The sequence below is a fragment of the Lygodium microphyllum genome, chromosome 14 (genome assembly GCF_053477565.2).
Source record: "Lygodium microphyllum isolate KBCC chromosome 14, Lygodium_microphyllum_v1.1.10, whole genome shotgun sequence".
Classification (NCBI taxonomy): Eukaryota; Viridiplantae; Streptophyta; class Polypodiopsida; order Schizaeales; family Lygodiaceae; genus Lygodium; species Lygodium microphyllum.
In genome coordinates this window covers 109,895,871-109,913,738 of record NC_141148.1, presented here as the reverse complement: position 1 = coordinate 109,913,738, position 17,868 = coordinate 109,895,871, and the positions used below count along the sequence as shown (strand labels likewise).

General features: G+C 38.1%; 1 protein-coding gene across 1 annotated transcript; it reads left to right on the top strand.

Annotated features, from left to right (window-relative positions):
- The first annotated feature begins 4,431 nt into the window (after positions 1-4,431).
- LOC148025978 (uncharacterized) lies at positions 4,432-8,494 on the top strand. The gene is made up of 2 exons (XM_087693217.1): positions 4,432-5,232; positions 8,308-8,494. Exons 1-2 carry the CDS (start codon positions 4,432-4,434, stop codon positions 8,356-8,358), a joined length of 852 nt encoding a protein of 283 aa, XP_087549343.1. The 3' UTR covers positions 8,359-8,494.
- Positions 8,495-17,868: the final 9,374 nt, after the last annotated feature.

Sequence of the window (17,868 nt, the reverse complement as noted above, 5' to 3'; positions counted from 1 at the left end):
ACATTGGACTAGTTGTCCTCCTTGAGAGATCATACATTTCAATTAATAGAGGTAAATATAAATTTTGGAGTTATCCCAAAGTAAACCCCTACATTTTTTAAGTTTTGTATATGGAGCTTCCACTTGTTTGTAGACCAATCCCTAATGAAACATTAAATCCTTCCACTATGATGATTCTATAGTTTCTATACCTTTTGAGAGTGTTTCCTTGCTACAAGGATGAGGCACATAAGAGTGTGTGGTTGATATGTGCCAAACATATGATTTCCAAACTTGAAATTGGACATCGTTCTCAAAGAAGAGATCATTGTTCCATGTATGATTTAATGAAAGAGTTTGATCACCTTTCCAATGCTTCAATTTGATTTGTAGATATCTAAAAATTATCAAGTGTATGGGGATACATCTCTACGTTTTAGATATATACTCTAGACTATATCGCCTCCTTGCACTTTCAATCTACTTAAAGGTGAAATGTTGGTCTTTTCATTATAACCCTATGGTGTGTTATCAAAATTAATTCCCACATGTAGGATAAAGTTTAAACCTATTAATGAGACAAATGTTTAAGCCTAGGTCAAGATTCATAGAACTTTGAATTAATCTAGATCCCTAATTGAGGCTAAATCGAGAGTTATGCATACACACAATATACGTTTACCATGGAGCCTTTAAATAGGGTATGCATACAACTAATGTACATCCCTAAATCATGTCCATGTTTCTTATGGATAGAGATGTGCCCATGTATTCAGTCCACCTCCTTGGTCTAGGGGATGATTTTATCTCTCATTAATCACTACTTATGTTGTTTATCACTTTAGGGAACACACCATTTCTTACATTGTGATGACGCCAATTGTTCGGTACATAGTATTTGTCAATTTTTCATTGCAATTGAGTTACTCTCAATTGACGCCTAAGGTATTGGAAGGAAATTGTTCAAAGATTTAATTAACCATAATACATCATTACTTCTCAACTTTCTCCTCCATTCTTCACTTTCTATGTTACAATAGAGAGTCATTATGAAAGCACACCCAGTAGGAAATCCGTTATAATCCATCTAATTGGAGATTCCCTATGTCCTTCTTCAAGCAAAAATGTGATCATGATTTGAGTCACAATACAATCACTTTTGGGTGGTTCAAAGTAATAATTCATGAAATTTTTTCACCAATTCATTTAGAAAGGCTGCATCACACAACTCCCAAATTTGTCTCTTCATCAATTTTCTTGTGGATTTCATCACTAAATTTTCCATCTTTACTAGATATCCAAGAAATAAAGGGGTATTGGTGTCATAGAGGTGGGATGGGAAACTGTGAGGCATGATTTAACTAAATGTGTATACCATAGGATAAGGAAATATAGTCATAGCCTTTCAACTAGTGAGGCATATTCACAAGCAATAGGTTGCACTAAGTGTGGAGGCAAGATAACCACTTGAAAATGGTTGAAGAGAAAACAACCATAGGCAGAAATATAAATCCAATCAAACTAGAGTAGTAGAGATGGATCAATTAATGAAAGGAGGTATGCACAAAAAAATGGCCCTTCTACTAATGCCTTGAAGAAGGATGCCAATATGCTACTCTATAAGGGATCAATAATATCTATACTCTAGGTATATTTGTATATTTGTCATTACTAAACTTGCAATCACTTTATAGATGGAGTGACACTAATGTAGCAACCTTTTGAGGTATATAGTTTAGGGTTTGTAGCATATGATGTAATGGTGGTCAACATCATAATGTTGTTCAGTTACATATTGCACATTACTAAACAACCATATGTTTTAAGTGTGAAAAATGGAAATCAACTACAATCGTATGAAGGGTTGGAGGATCTAGGTAAGTGGGTAGATTTGGGTGAAGATGGAAGAGCAAGAGGTGAATGACATGAATCTCAACTAGATGATACCTTATGACTACAATCAAAGCTATGGAAGTTTATCATCAATCAAGCCAAGAATTTGAATAAAATGAAGCTAGCTCTACAAAGAAATTAGTTGATGGCCAATTTTGTTACTATAATGAACTAAGAATATGAAATGGATATTCCACCATAGAGGGGTATAAAAAAGCTCCTACAAAAATCCTATAGAGGAATCAGAACCTCATTCATGGAGAAGTGTCGTATCTAAATATTTGGTATAATATAGACCAAGATAGGATAGATTCCCTACCTTAGAGCTTATCAGTCTTATATAGGATGTGAGCTTATGCTAATCTAAAGGGCCACATGCCTAGAGTAAGCATTAGAGCTCATTTCAATCTTACACGAATGAATATACGAGGGCTTCTTGAGATATAAATAGGAAACCTTATAGGTTTAGTTCCCTTAACCATTTGCATCTTCAAATAGATTCTTAGAGATCCACATCAAGAACACTTATGTATGCTCTAGAACTATCTTGAGCAAATATAACTAGTGGAAGCCATATTTTCACCCATGCATCTAACATATCATACCTATATAATGAAAACCAATTGTTTCACTTATGTGGTAACAAGTGTGTTCATAGTTCTAAATGGGCCATTTAGAGAATCTCAATGTACTCCTTGAGGGTTTCACTATATATAGACCTCTATATCACCTCAAGGTCATAAAGGAACCCTTATACGTGTGAATCCTTGTTTTTATATTGAACTGAACACCCCCCCTTTAAACGGTAGCATCTAATGCATTACAAATGTTTAAAAGGGGTTTTGAAAGAAACCTTCTATATCAAATCCACATAATCAATAGCCTTGACATATTTTAGAGTGGCCCCTCCCCCCCCCCCCCCCCTCCCTCTTGTTGCCTTGAGATCTTGTCCCTTTATTGCTTTCAAAAGTTCCAAGCTATCAAATATCCTTGTTTCAAGTATTTTCCAAGATCATAGTGATTCTACAAAGACATTGAAATATCAATCATTTTTTAATAATTTAATATGCTTCATTTCAATTCACAATTTCTTCACATTGTAACCACTTGTACACTTGAAAATTGATAGTAATATTACTTTTATTACGAAATACAATAAGAAAGTATTGAATATTTTATGTGAGCAACACAACCAAAGAATACTTTGTGAAACTGGATTTCACAAGAGCATGTCACGTAGTCAAATGCACAAGAAATATACTACTAAATTGTTGGCTTTATTATGTATGTTTTGGCTATGTGGAGTGATATCTCTAATTCTATAACTATTGCCTTGTAAAGTACTGCTTTCATAAACACGAAAGATGACAAATGTACTTGGTTGTGAGGGACTAAGGATAATATGACACATTCCTCTTCTTTGATCTCTTCAGCGTGAGAAGATTATGTCTTAATTTTCTCAACTCAATACAAGTCTAGTAGTTCTCTCAAATAATTTGCACTAGGATAAGTTTCCCTAAGTTTGCATGGTTTGCAATATTGAGTATGGAATCGGTAGTGTGTAGCAACCTCCATATTACTAAGTTATGCTAGGATCTATTGCTCACTTTAAGTTGTATATGGGGTCGAGTTTTATTTTAGAATGGAAGAAACTGGGACTTGTTCAAACATTGCAAAAAGAAGTAATGAGTTTTATACATGTCAAATTGTAGACTTGGAGCACAAATCTTGCATGTAATTTGATTAAGGCTAAAAGAGAATATATATTTAGACATTTATGTGGATGAGGGATAAATCAACAAAATATTTACTTAAATTAAGGGTAAACATTCTCTAAGTGAAAAGGGAAAGATATGCCTAACTAAAGTAATACATATCCTTCATTTTGTTATTTTACTTCAATGTTCTAGAACAATAAAGAAACTTGGCATGCATTTATGGTTGTCCAAGCCTTGGATTAGTGGGAAACCTTGATTTTGTTTTGTGTGGCAAGTGTATTTTGCTCAACAAGTTTCACAAAAAATCATGGGTTCAATTCCCTCCTTTTCTTCATTTCAAATGGGTAATAACGAAGTGATACAAGAGTGGTAGCAAAATTGAGTAGTAGATATGTGAGCCTTGCAAGCTTGTAGGCACAACATGCAACTTTAAAGGGCAGCTTTTTGGTGCTTTTACCTTTTAGTGCAATCACCATGAGGTGAAAAGGTTAGGTAGAGACCCAACCTCTTTTTTGCCTAATTAGGAAAGACATACTCGAAAATGGCAATAGGAATTACCACATGAAACAAAGGTCCATCATTAGGTGCTTATAGTGTTTTTAATTTCATTATTCCTTTAGGAGTTGGGGGTTCTAATTTTCCAACAAGTTGCCACTAGGGCCTTATATAAAGTGGTACCCAAATGCAATGTCGTTCAAGAGGTGGCCTTGGCTAGTGAGAGAGGGCTGGCAACAACTATAGCTATGGCGCTTAAACGTTCTTGTTCGGTGTTGGTTTTTGCTTCTTCTTCTTCTTCTTCATGGGTGGCGATAGGGATAGCGGTCATGGTGGTGGCGTCGTCATGTTACACGTTGACGGAGGCGTGCGAGACGGCGCCGCCGTACCCACACAAGGGGGCGCCGCCAACGAAGCACCACGGCTCGCCCGGCGGCTCGCACGGTGGTTCTCACGGCGGCTCTCACGGCAAAGGAGGGCATGGCCACAAGGGAGGAGGCACGCCGTCAGTCCCGACGAAGCCTCCTTCAACGCCAACGAAGCCGCCGTCAACTCCGACGAAGCCGCCATCGGCCCCGACGAAGCCGCCGTCAACCCCAATTGTGCCGGCGCCGTCGGTGCCGACGAAGCCGCCGTCAACCCCAATTGTGCCGGCGCCGTCGGTGCCGACGAAACCTCCGTCGACGCCAGCAGTTCCGGCGCCATCAGTCCCGACGCCAACCCCGACAGTGCCGGGGCCGTCCGTCCCGACGCCGACCCCGATCGTGCCGGCGCCGTCGGTTCCGACGAGGCCACCCTCGACGCCGGCTGTACCGCCGCCTCCGTTCTTCACCCCGCCGTCGGGGGGCAGCACGTGCCCGGTGGACATCCTGAAGCTGAACGTGTGCGTGCCAATCCTGGGGGGCATCCTTGGGAACCCCCTGCAGAGCGACTGCTGCGCGCTGCTGGGCATCGTGGGGCTGGACGCGGAGATATGCCTGTGCGCGGCCATCAACGCCGACGTCCTCGGCATCATCAACATCCACGTCAAGCTCGACGTCATCGCCACCATCCTCACCACCTGCGGTTACAAAGTCCCCCCCAAGCTCTCCTGCCCCTGACCTTTAGAAACCTCGCCATCATTATCCTTAGGATTCCTACGACGATGGTAAGCTTCTTCTCCCTTTCTTCCTTGTCTCACCGTTTTAAGGTCTCACAATAAGTTCGAACATCTTCCATGTGTGACAAGGGGCTTTGTTCCCTTCTTTTTCCCTTTCGTGTTTCAATTTTCCCTACAATGTTGAGCATCATCAGCGTCTATTCACGAGGCAACACATACCTAGTGCACACCTCGGGTTGGCAGTCCCCTACCCCCAAGCACAACTAGCTAGCTATGTTCTCCCTTCCTCATAGAAGCTCATGATGTTGCCATTGTGAAAACTAGCTAGGTATGTGCTCCCTTCCTCATAGAAGCTCATGATGTTGCCATAATTCACAATGTTAGAATTTTCCTAAAGCCATTAGCTCTCTATTCTTTAGTACCTACGAGGATGGTAAGCTTCCTCTCCTTCTTGTCCGATCATTTTAAGGTCTAACTAAATCATTGTCCCTCCATTCTTAGTAATCCTACATCAATGGTAGGCCTCCTTCCCCTTGTGCCTTTCCTTGTTGTCTCATGAGTTTTAAGGTCTAACTAACTCCACTCATGAATGATGGTAAGCTTCTTCTCCCTTCTTTTTTTCTTTCTATCTTGTCTCATCATTTCCAGGTCTTAAGTAAGTCATAGAACCTCTCACAATAAGCTTCTAACGTACCCCCCCACCTAAGCCCTTTCTCCTCTCCTTTGTCTCACTCTTTTGTTTTGTTACTAGCCTTGTATAATGTCCAGTCCACACAACATTTGTTTTTTGTACTTTAGCTTTTGAGTAGCAAGAATGTCTCATTACTAAGCAAAGTATGTTTTTATCTAACATAGTGTTTAATAACCTATACCTTGGTACAAGGTTCACTAAAAAAACATTTTTCATAGCATATATGAAGTCTTTAACTTATCCTTTTTTTGTGTGGGGGAGGGGGTGAGGGGTGAAGGAACTAATGTATTTGAGATTTTTATAACTAAACATTTGGTAAAGTTCAAGTTTTGAACATTCTTCTTTAAATTACCTCAAAATTCATAATTTTCTCAATAAACCCGCATGTGGATACTCAAGTAGACAATAATACATCGACAATTCCAAGGACTCATTTCAAAATTGCCTTGAATCAACTTTGAAGCTACTTTCATTTTAAACCTTTCTCAATAGAATGCTACATATATATGGACTATCTTACTAGACTTTGCACCTCAATGAAAGAAATTAAAAAAAAAATTGTTTGACAAACTGACACTTTTGGGAAATAAACATTTCTTTACCCTCAAGATAAGTAGTAAAGGTGTCTCCAAATTACATGGCTAACAAGCTTCACCTTGATGGACCATAAGGGCTTTTTATTCTCATGCCATTTCTATATGATAGCATTGTGGTTAGCTAGAGTTGAAAAATAGTAAATGGCAACTATTGTTCACTATGTTAGTTCCTACTTGAGTCTTGATTTAGCTTATTAATTTATAGACAACATAGCTCAATATTCAAAAATGACTAAGAGTCAAAAAGGATGTTATAGTTTTAGTTTGTTCTTTCAAGGTTATCTCAAATAGGATATGGAAGGCATGCTCTCCAAAAGAAGAATGTACACAATTCACTTCACATTTACTTTTATATTCTTAGAAAATGAGAACTTGACCTCACATTTTCTTATTGGACATGTTGCCTTGAATCCCCATTGTGCATTGGCATAATTTCATGTGAACTTTCTTGGCATGCCTCCACTAGTTTCAAAAATGAACTAGAGGCATGTAACCAATGAAATTGTCATAATTTTGGAGAGTTAGATTGGCATCTTAACATCTTGCTTCATGGAATTGGTTTCAAATCCCAATATCAAAATTTTTGTATGTGCTCTCATTTGTTAACATTTGTGCACGTGGAAACAAACAACAAACCCTTGGATGGTTTATTTTCATCTCAATGAAAAACTAAGATTATAATGAACTTGTATGTTGTGGTTACGCTAAGTTGTCTTTTTATCCATCTTTCTTGTTCGTGCTCTCTTTTGAGGTATAATGTGCTTTCTCCAACTCCTCTTTTCTTATTTTTAGTATGGCCTTTTGTTTCTCTTTCTTCACCAAAATGCCATTTCATTCTCTTTCACTCTATTGCACTTTACACTTTTGCTCACGTTATAGTATATTGGACAGTATATTGGACATGTACGCTTGACTTTGTTCCATGTTTTGAAATGAATCTTTTTTTTGGAGGAAGGCTCTTTCACACATTGGTACCTCACTTTAGTTACATATATATATATATATATATATATATACTATTATTTATTCTTTGTACAATCCCTCTATGTGCACATAAGAAAGGAAAATGAGAAACCTTAAGTTTATTGATCTATATGCAAACCTAAAGCCGTACCTTGAAAGGAAAATGATGTACTTCTATGTGTACATAAGAAATGAGAATATCTCGCATAAGATTTTGATTAGATGATTGAAAAATTGGTAGCCCTAGCAACATATAATAAGTTGATATGTTAGCATCAAATTAGCTCATATACATAAGACACATAGTGACTACAATTAAGTATAGAAGGTGAGATTCCATGACATGCTATTTTATTTTTCTTTGTTTAATATTAGAATGGAAAACATCCTAGTCTCATAACATAAGCACATACATATGGTTCAAAATCATAGAAATTTTGTAGTGTTTTCACTATATCTTCATAATTTGTATTTGCAAAACACAACCTATTAATGTAAGAATCAAATTGCTAGTATTATTTCAACAACATTTATAACCACTTATATACATCACATCTTCATGCAATTGAAAAAATATGAATAAATTAATATGGAAACACATGCTATTAGAGATTGGAGCATATGAGGTTACTTATGTTGAGACTACTTCTAATGTTTGAATGTATAATGCTAGGTAGATCCGCATGTGCAATACAAGTAAGTACAACATGCTACCCTATAAACTTGAGGACTCTACATTAATGATTTTAAGCCTTATTAATTGTAATTGAGTGATCTACTAAGTTATATTATATATGAAGACATTATAATGTTCATTTTGACTTGAGGTGAAGTTGTAATGCCGCTTGTGCTAATAAATTTCCATGTTTATAGGTGGTGGAGAACAAGGCCTACTTATTTGATTATGCATTGGTTATTTCTTGAAGACTTCAAGCTTAGCTTCTTATTTTTGAAGAATCATTTTGGCCTTGGATGCACATCCTACCTCTTTCTTGTGTTTTGGTTATTGTAGAAAAGTTACCTTCATTGAAAAAGTATTGAAGCAAGAGTTTCTCCATAATTCTATCAAGTAAGCCCATTTATGAAGTGCTCATAATCTACTTTCCCTATGCCACAAAATAATTCTACAATCTCCTTAAAGAAAAATTTAGAAAGTTCTCAAATGTTTTCGATCATGGTGATGGTAATTAATCTAACATTACTAGCAATCATTGCATCATTAAATCAAGATTTAACAAGCTTACAATGTTAGGCTTGCCACGAATGATCTCATTTTCAATTATGACTTCTTGAGAGATAAGACACATTAATAAATAAATACTTCAAATTTTAACCAACTAGAATGAGTGTGGGAAGGGTGTGGATGCCAAGGTTTATTCCATGTTTGGGTGGCACCCACTTGATGTGTTACCACTAGCTATTTGTGGCATATATACTAATACGATTTCACTACATCAAGTCACACAACCAACTTTCACGAGTGCAAAAATTGATTTATTTACAATATCATCTAGGTGCTATTTAGGGCTAAATCTCTATGATTCTTGTGCATCTACTAATGAATTATTAATCTTGCTATAAGCAACTACATGTTTTAATATAGCTCCTAAGCCAAGAAAATAATTTAAAGGCTTTGTTAAGTGCTTTAGACCAACCATCTCTTCTTGTTAGGGACCTTTTCTTCCTAGAAAAGAGTATGACAGTCCTATGCCTCCAAATCTAATCTATCAAGGCAACTCTCAATGAGTTTAATGAAATAATTTATTAATGAGAGACATAATACATAAAAACATCAAGTCTAAGACATCATTTATGTACTTGAAAACACTCATTGAGGATCTACAATAGTTATGTAAAGGAATAAAGGTTCTTAGTATGTCCAAATCTATATGCATAAGAAGCTTTGAGGCTCATAGAATTGTAGCCTAGACATTCTACATCAATTTTGCCTATTCTTTTGCATCATTTATACAATTAACTTGACATTAAGTATTTAAATATGAGAAAAATAACTATTCAAAGTTCTCTACTACATCAAGTTTTTGAGTATGGGCATATCAACCAAGGGTTATAAGGCATGTCCACTATGCTCTTCAAAATATAGTAAACACTTAGAAAAAGAGTATATCTTCTTATACATGATCTCTACCTTATGAGATGGATTGCAATTTCAAAAGCACATGCAGGACATTTCAATGGAAAGTATTAGAATGTGCATTGTCCTACACAAATGACACCTATGCACTTGTATAAGATCTCCAGGAAGTTATTATATGTATATACATCACGTGCGTTCAAGGCCTATTTATAAAATATCCTTATCTATGAAATTTTCCTAAATAAAACATGACTCTTTTCTATTCAATCTATAAATAATCCCATTATATTACACCCTAATTCTATATGTTAAAAATGTATAAAAATGATATCTTAAAAATACCTTATTTTGAACCCATGTGATACACACATATATTCTTGAGTAACTTACCCGAGTATAAGATGTGCATATTGTTCTTTATATAAGATGTGCATATTGCTCTTTATAGTATATATAAATTGTGTATTTTCTTTTGAGTCCATTCTATTAAGAAAAATCAACAATATCATATTTGCAACATGTGATAAGTGCTATTCAAAGCTAAAGCTCTTTAATAGTATGCATTCATTAACACTCATTATTCTTCTTATGAAAATTAATTATTTTAACATAATTCCTTAGCCAAAAAAGACTATTTGGCTTCCTTATCTATCATTACTAGGGACCTCTTCTTCCCACAAATGAGTTATTTTTTCTTTCAAATCCAAATGGTTTGCAACCCTCAAATACATCACAATTAAGCTTCAAGAAAAATTTCATTGCATATAAACATGATTTATATCATGAAATGACAAAAAGATTCAAATTCCAATTGATAAAAAGAATTACCACCATTTTTTGTGTTTTAGATCTAAAATTTTGAAAACACGGACTGGACCTATCATGTGTCTCCAAATAGCACTAGACATCACTTCTCAACATTGGCATCATTCTTTATCCATCCAGTTCATGCAGACCATTGATCTCCATCCTACTCTTCTCTTTATAATCCTCACATGAACTGTCTATAGGAGAGAAGAGAGGGAGGAGAGAGAAAGATCGATTTCTTATCTCTCTATTTAGGCAGCCATTTGTAGAGCTAAAGATAGTGATAGGAAGTGAAAATTTACTGGAGGAGGATGGTGTCTTCGATTGCTATATGTATGTTGAAGCTCTCTACGGCCTATGGCTCCCCCCTTCTCCTTCTCCATTCGTCATGTGCCCAAGAGGCCTTCAATTTTATTTTCACAAAAAAAGCCCCCTCCCTCCCTCCTATCACATGAAATTTTGGGGGGGGAAACGGCCCCCCAAAGATCATGCCCCTTCCCCCTCTTGCCTCTTCCAATATTTCTTTGGTCCTCCTTGTCGGGCACTCCCCATTTCCACGTCCAACCTCTAAATTGAGGTTTGAAAATTTATCCATGTCCATATCAAAATCTCGCACTATCTCACACTTGCTATCATTCATTTTGGCAGGCAAATTTTCCATGATTGATGTGAGGTCCGTCTTTGAAAGTGCTTTGAAACTCCATCTTCCATGGTCTGTCAAAGTCATTAGGTCCACATGTGCTGTCACTTCTAGTGGGCTTCCATTTCTGCCTCTAATTGATAAATTTTTTCATGTTTTGGGTCCTTTCTTGGTCTCAAAATCTCGCTCTCATTAGTGACCACAGGATAGGGTGAGTCTATCAGTCGAACACACGAATTGATCCATGCATAGAAAAACGTTAAGGAGCATCAAGATGCTTCAAATAAAAATACACAACAAAGCACATCATAGCTATCAATCTACCCCTTAGGAAAGTCAAAGCATGAAGTCTACTAGGGATAGGCCTAGCATAATATGATGGAGACCTGAAACTAGTCACTAACCAACTACTCTAACACAGACCAGCTAAAAAGAACTATTAAAGAAGTCATCCTAAGTGGTGATCTAATCTATCTACCTAACCTAGGAGAATTAGATTAGGAACTCCTATTAGGAAGGGATTCCTATAGCGTGGTCTATAAAAAGTCGCATATTTTTCCATTTGACCACATCTTTCCACTTCAGTACTTTATGCTTGAGTGTGTAAAATGGATGGAGTTGAGTGTATTGTGACACCCAAGGAGAATAAGGCATCTACATCATATCCTGTCTCTATACCCAAGAATCTACCAAGCTCTCACAAGGTGACACTAAAGCTTTTTTCTTTTACTCACTTTTGTTTTCACTAAACCATCCTTATTTAATTTTTTTGGAAAAATGCCACCCCTAGGAAGACAAGGCATCGGGACTTTTTCCCCATTAACCTACTAGGCCTTCGCAAGACAACGACCATCAGCTCTTGGAAATTTTCTTCCTTTATTTTATTATTTTAGGGGTTAGAATTCCTTTTTACACACCCCCATAGTTTATATATATTTTAAATATATTCATTATTTGTTCTCTTTTATTTGTTAAGCTTCCCTTCTGCCTCACAACTAATAGGTATTCCTAGAAATATCGGCCTACCTAGGCTAGTAGAACAGGGTCGCTAGGACTACCCTCAAAACTGCTCTTAAAGTGCCCAACAATATCTTTACCATAGGACACATACAACTGCTCAAACCTTCCTAGGCACACCTAACCTAAGCCTAGGACTTCAAACCTTGATTCTCGGTCCCCAACAAAAGAAAAATACCCTACATACATATGCACATAAAGCATAAAGGGAAAGAAATCGTAAAGGAATGATATCACATGGATTTGGCCATAAGAAGCTTGTGCACAACAAGAGGCGTCCTCTAGGTGCTCTATTGAATCTATTTAGTGTAGCACTAAAACAAAAATCCATTAATGATACCCATACCAAACGAACAAATGCCCTCTTGGCCTAACAAAATATAGCCATATATCACACCATTCTGTATTGTATTGCTGAAAGAAGACCCTTGGTCCCCACATAAACCATACTAGAGCACAAAACTAGACCAAGGGGATGTCCATTCAGACCCTATACTAAATGTATCAAATTATTAGCTAAACCCATGTATAAATGGCAAGGGGAGTCTGACGAATATGCCATTGAATAATTTTATGCATCCATGATAGAGTAGGAAGATGGTTAATTTCTACTTGCTTGTAACCCATAGTAACCATTGGCAACCAAAACAGGACATGACAACAAAGCAGTATCCATAGTACTAGCCTTGGACTAACATTATGAGGAAATTGTAAAAGCCTCTCCAAACAATAGTTAAGAAAGAAATCTGCAACAAAGGCATAGTTAGCCAAGAAGTTTGCAACGCGATTCCACTATCAGGGAATCAACTAGTAAGTCACTACCTCAAATATCTCAAGGATGTCCAATGTTTTACGATGATACATCCTTAGAATGATATCCCTCGCATTGTAGGTCCATTTCAATTGGTTGATCAGTAACTATGAGTCACCATTCACCAATAATTAGTGAATACCACCATGTTTGGCTTGATTTAACCCCATAAGAAAGGCCTTGTATTCTGCTATGGTATTTGTAAACACAATGTCTAAATACACTCCCATTTTTAGAACCACTCAACAAGGAGGATCTTTAATGACAACCCCTACACTCGTATGCTTAGCACGTCCTTGAGAAGCTCCATCAAAATATAATGTATAAACCAAGGCTTCATTAATATAACCTTCTATGGTAATCAACCCACTTGTACCTATAAAAAAGTCTTATTGAGATAGGGGATGTAAGATAGGTACAATCCCTCCTTCCTCATTAAACTGAATAGGGATATTAGCAAGAACCCTATGGAAATGATAGCAATAGACTCAATTAGCCCATGTGAAATAGTCATCTTACCACTCAGTAATATGATAACCCTTACTCCACGAGATCACTTTGCCATGGTGGTAACACTAGTCTAAATATGGATGCTCAAGACAAGGAATAAATTTTCCGATCCAATAGTCTTAATACCCTCTACAAATTTAAGCTGAATCCTAAAGGACTTGCATAGGCACAAGTCCAACATCAGTCCCTACAAATAATAGGGTATTAGTTGATTGAAGTTTACTTTAGTTTTGAACTCTATCCCTTGTAAATATGATAAAAGGGTTGTAGAGCCATTCTTTCCTATGCAAACAATCTTATAAAAAGGACCATCCCATTTGGGTTCCAGCTTTCTTGGGAAGAGCTCACGATGAGCATCATAATATAGGATCAATTGACCCTTAGTAAAGTTATAGTTCTTAGCCCAAATGTCACACTACAACATATACACCCAATAGCGACGTTTAAAGCGACGGAATTATTCATGGAAAAAATTATCCCCGTCATCGTTATTTGCGTCACTATTAGCAACGCAATCGTTTCGTCGCTATATGCGTCGCTATATGCATCGCTATTTACGTCGCTATTTGCGTCACTAACCCAATTAGCGACGCATATAGCGACGCATATAGCGACGCAAATAGCGACGTATATAGCGACTCATATAGCGACGGTTGCAGAGTAAATTTGCGACGCAAATAGCGACGGTTACGGAGGGGGGAAAAAATAGGTGGCAGGGCATAGCCCTGCCACCCTTCTAGCTATATGCACTAACTATTCTTGCATAATTCATTTGCCAATGTCAGCTACGTCTAATGTCTAAAAAAAAGAGATTGTGATTACAAAAGCTAGATATAATCAATTCAAAAAAGTATTAATCAAGGAGCTTTTTTGTCACTTGTTAGGCCCAAGAAGAAGAGCTTCACTTCAAGCTTTCATTATAGTCAGAACCCTGAGGTATGAATAAGTCCCATTGATCTTCTACTTACTCCAGCTTATTCTCCCCCTTCTCAAACTCTATTTCTTGAGCTCAGATTAGTTACTGTACTCCAAGTAGATCCATGAAACAAACAGATTTCTCTTTACCAAGTGATTTGGTAAAGATATCGGCTACCTAGTCTTGTGTCTTCACATGAAGTAGATCAATCTGTCCTACAAGTATCATTTCTCTGATGAAATCGTAATGAATCTCTATGTGTTTGGATCTAGCATGATAGATGGGGTTGCTAGTTAGTATCCATATACACCTCAGGTTGTATACATAACCCTCATGCTACTCCATATATACCTCTTCAAGTAAGTCACCATTCATGAATGCATTTTTGACATCCACTTTTCATAATTTTCAGCCCTTAGAAGCCACTAATGCAATGACTATTCTCACCATTTCCATCTTAGCAACGGAGCTGAAAGTCTCCTCATAATCTAGGCTGTATTGATGTGCATATCCGTTATAACGAGCCGGGCTTTATACATTTCCAACGAACCATCTGACTTGCATTTCTCTTTATAAACCCGTTTGCTTAAAGACATCGAGTACCTCATCCTTATACTTCCGAATGTACAACCATGTGTATCAGTTGAAATCATCTATCCAACCGACACTAGATTCTTGCAAATTTCGTTCTGCCATCTGTCCAATCAACAATAGATTCTTGGTAATAGAAGGTACACGTAGTACATCATGTAGGCTCTTCTTTCTATCATCATAGCTGTAGCAGTCTACCTTCCTACTGGTGGGCTGTCTCACACTTATGCCTAGTTTCCATCTCCTCTTCTTCTCTAGTGGTCATTGTGCTCTATGGGGAGTACCTGTTGCTGCACTAGAGGAGGCTCCACCTTGTACTCCAGGTGGCGGGCTTTGGCATGAGGCCTCTCCATGGCCGAGAAACGGGGACATGCTTGCTTGGTGCCTGCCATGCAAGCTCGAGGAGGGCAAGATGGAGAAGGGACAGAGGTTGGCTTCTCCTTTGTAGTTGTCCCCTCTCTTTTAGTGGATGTGGTGGCAATGGTAGTGGCAATGGCAGCTTCTCTCTCTCTCTCCCTCTTTCTCAATCTCCCTTGTGTTGATTTGTCTCCCTTCTTCTCTCTATACATCTCTTCATCAACAAAAATAAAAAGAGAAGTAAATAAAAGAGAAAAACAAAGAGAGAAGATATAATACATTTACCTCAAAGCTTGAAGAAGAATCCTTTCGCGCTTCTCTCCTTCTTCTTCTTCTCCTTCACGAGTTCCCTCATTCTTCTTTGCATTTGTCCCCTCTATTTTTGTGGTGGATTGGCGGTGGCAGTGACCTCTCTCTCTCTCTCTCTCTCTCTCTCTCTCTCTCTCTCTCTCTCTCTCTCAATCTCCCTTGCGCACGTTGATCTCTCTCTCTCTCAATCTCCCTTGCGCACGTTGATCTCTCTCACTTTTTCTCTCTATACACTCTCCATCAACAAAAAGAAAGAGAGAAGTAAAGAAAAGAGAAAAACAAAGAGAGAATAGATAATGCACTTACCTCAAAGCTTGAAGAAGAATCCCTTCGTGCTACTCTCCTTCTTCTTCTTCTCCTTCACGGGTTCCCTCCTTCTTCTTTGCAGTTGTCCCCTCTCTTTTTGTGGTGGATTGGTGGTGGCAGCGACCTCTCTCTCTCTCTCAATCTCCCTTGCACATGTTGATCTCTCTCACTTCTTCTCTCTATACACTCTTCATCAACAAAAAGAAAGAGAGAAGTAAAGAAAAGAGAAAAACAAAAAGAGAAGAGATAATGCACTTACCTCAAAGCTTGAAGAACAAAGAGAAAAACAAAGAGAGAATAGATAATGCACTTATCTCAAAGAGAAAAACAAAGAGAGAATAGATAATGCACTTACCTCAAAGCTTGAAGAAGAATCCATTCGCGCTTCTCTCCTTCTTCTTCTTCTCCTTCATGGGCTCCCTCCTTCTTCTTTGCAGTTGTCCCCTCTCTTTTTGTGGTGGATTGGCGGTGGCAGTGACCTCTCTCTCTCTCTCTCTCTCAATCTCCCTTGTACATATTGATCTCTCTCACTTCTTCTCTCAATACACTCATCAACAAAAAGAAAGAGAGAAGTAAAGAAAAGAGAAAAACAAAGAGAGAATAGATAATGCACTTACCTCAAACCTTGAAGAAGTACTTCTCTCAATTTTTTTTTATTCGGGAGTTCCTTCCTTCTCCTTTACACTTGTCTCCTCCCTCTTCATGGATGGTGGCAGTGGGAACGGCCTCTCCCTCTCTCTCTCTCTCTCTCTCTCTTGCTTGATTACAAACTTGTAAAATGCCATGCTCGGGTTTTGACAAATTTTTATGAAGCCCCTCTCTCTCCTGTTTTTTATTTCTCTCCATCTCTCTCTTCCTTCCCCTCCCTTCTTCTCTCTATTTCTCTCCCTCCTTCCCTTCCCACTCTCACTCAACTCATCTCATTGCAAAGACAATCAAAGATAGAAAATAAAAAGCTTAAGAAACAAATATATTGAAAGAAATGTCACCCCACCTCTCTTTATCTCTCTCTCCCCCCTCTCCCTTTACTTTTCTTTATTAACCTTCTCTCTCATTCTCTCATTGTTTTCCTATTTCTCTCTCCCTCTCTCTTGCTCTCTATTTTTTCTCTCTATCTCTTTTTCTCCCTCTCTCTCTCTTCTTTTCACTCTCCTTCCTCTCTTTACCTCACCCTTCTTTTCTACGTCCTCCTCCTCTCTTCCTTCCCTCTCCCTCTCTCTATTTCTCTCCCCCTCCCCTCTGCCTCTCTCTATTTCTCTCCCCCTCTCTCTATTTCCCTTTCTTTGTTTCCTCTCTCTTTGTTTTTTTCCCCTCTCTCTCTCGTTGTTTCTCTCACTCATCCTCTATCCCTCCCTTCATCTCTCATTTCTCTCTTCCTCTTTCTCTTTATTTCCTTTCTCTACCTTTTTCTCTCTTTCTCTCCCTTCATTCTTCTCCCTTCTTTCCTCCCTCCCTCTCTTTCCATGTATCTCTTTGCAAAGAAAAACAAAAAAAGAAAACAAGATAACACAAAAATAAAGCAAGAAGAGGCAATGTACCTACCTCAAAGGCTTGAAGATGAAACCCTTTGTACCTTCTCTTTGCACCTTCCCTCCCTTCTCCATTGCACACTTTTCTTTCTTCTTCATATATAGCGGCGGCGGCATGGTGATGAGCTCCCTCTCTCTCTTTCTCTCTCTCTCTCTCTCTCTCTCTCTCTCTCTCTCTCTCTCTCGCAAAGCTTTAAGTTCTCTTGCTCTCTCTTTCATTCTTTCTCACAAATGTTCTCTCGACGAATGTTACGCTCGGGTTTTCGAAATTTTTTCCCCAGACCGGCGTCGCTATATGCATCGCTATTTGCGTCTCTATTTGAGTCGCTATTAGTGTCGCTATATGTGTCGCTATTTGCGTCTCTATTAGCGTCGCTAAAAGCGTCGCTATATGCGTCACTAATATTAGCGATGCTAATAGCGACGTAAATAGAGACGCAAATAGCGACGCTTTTAGCGACCCCGCCTTTTTGCGTCGCAAATGGCCATCGCTATTGCCCCATTTCCTTGTAGTGTCATAAAGCATTTTCATTCACTTCTTCC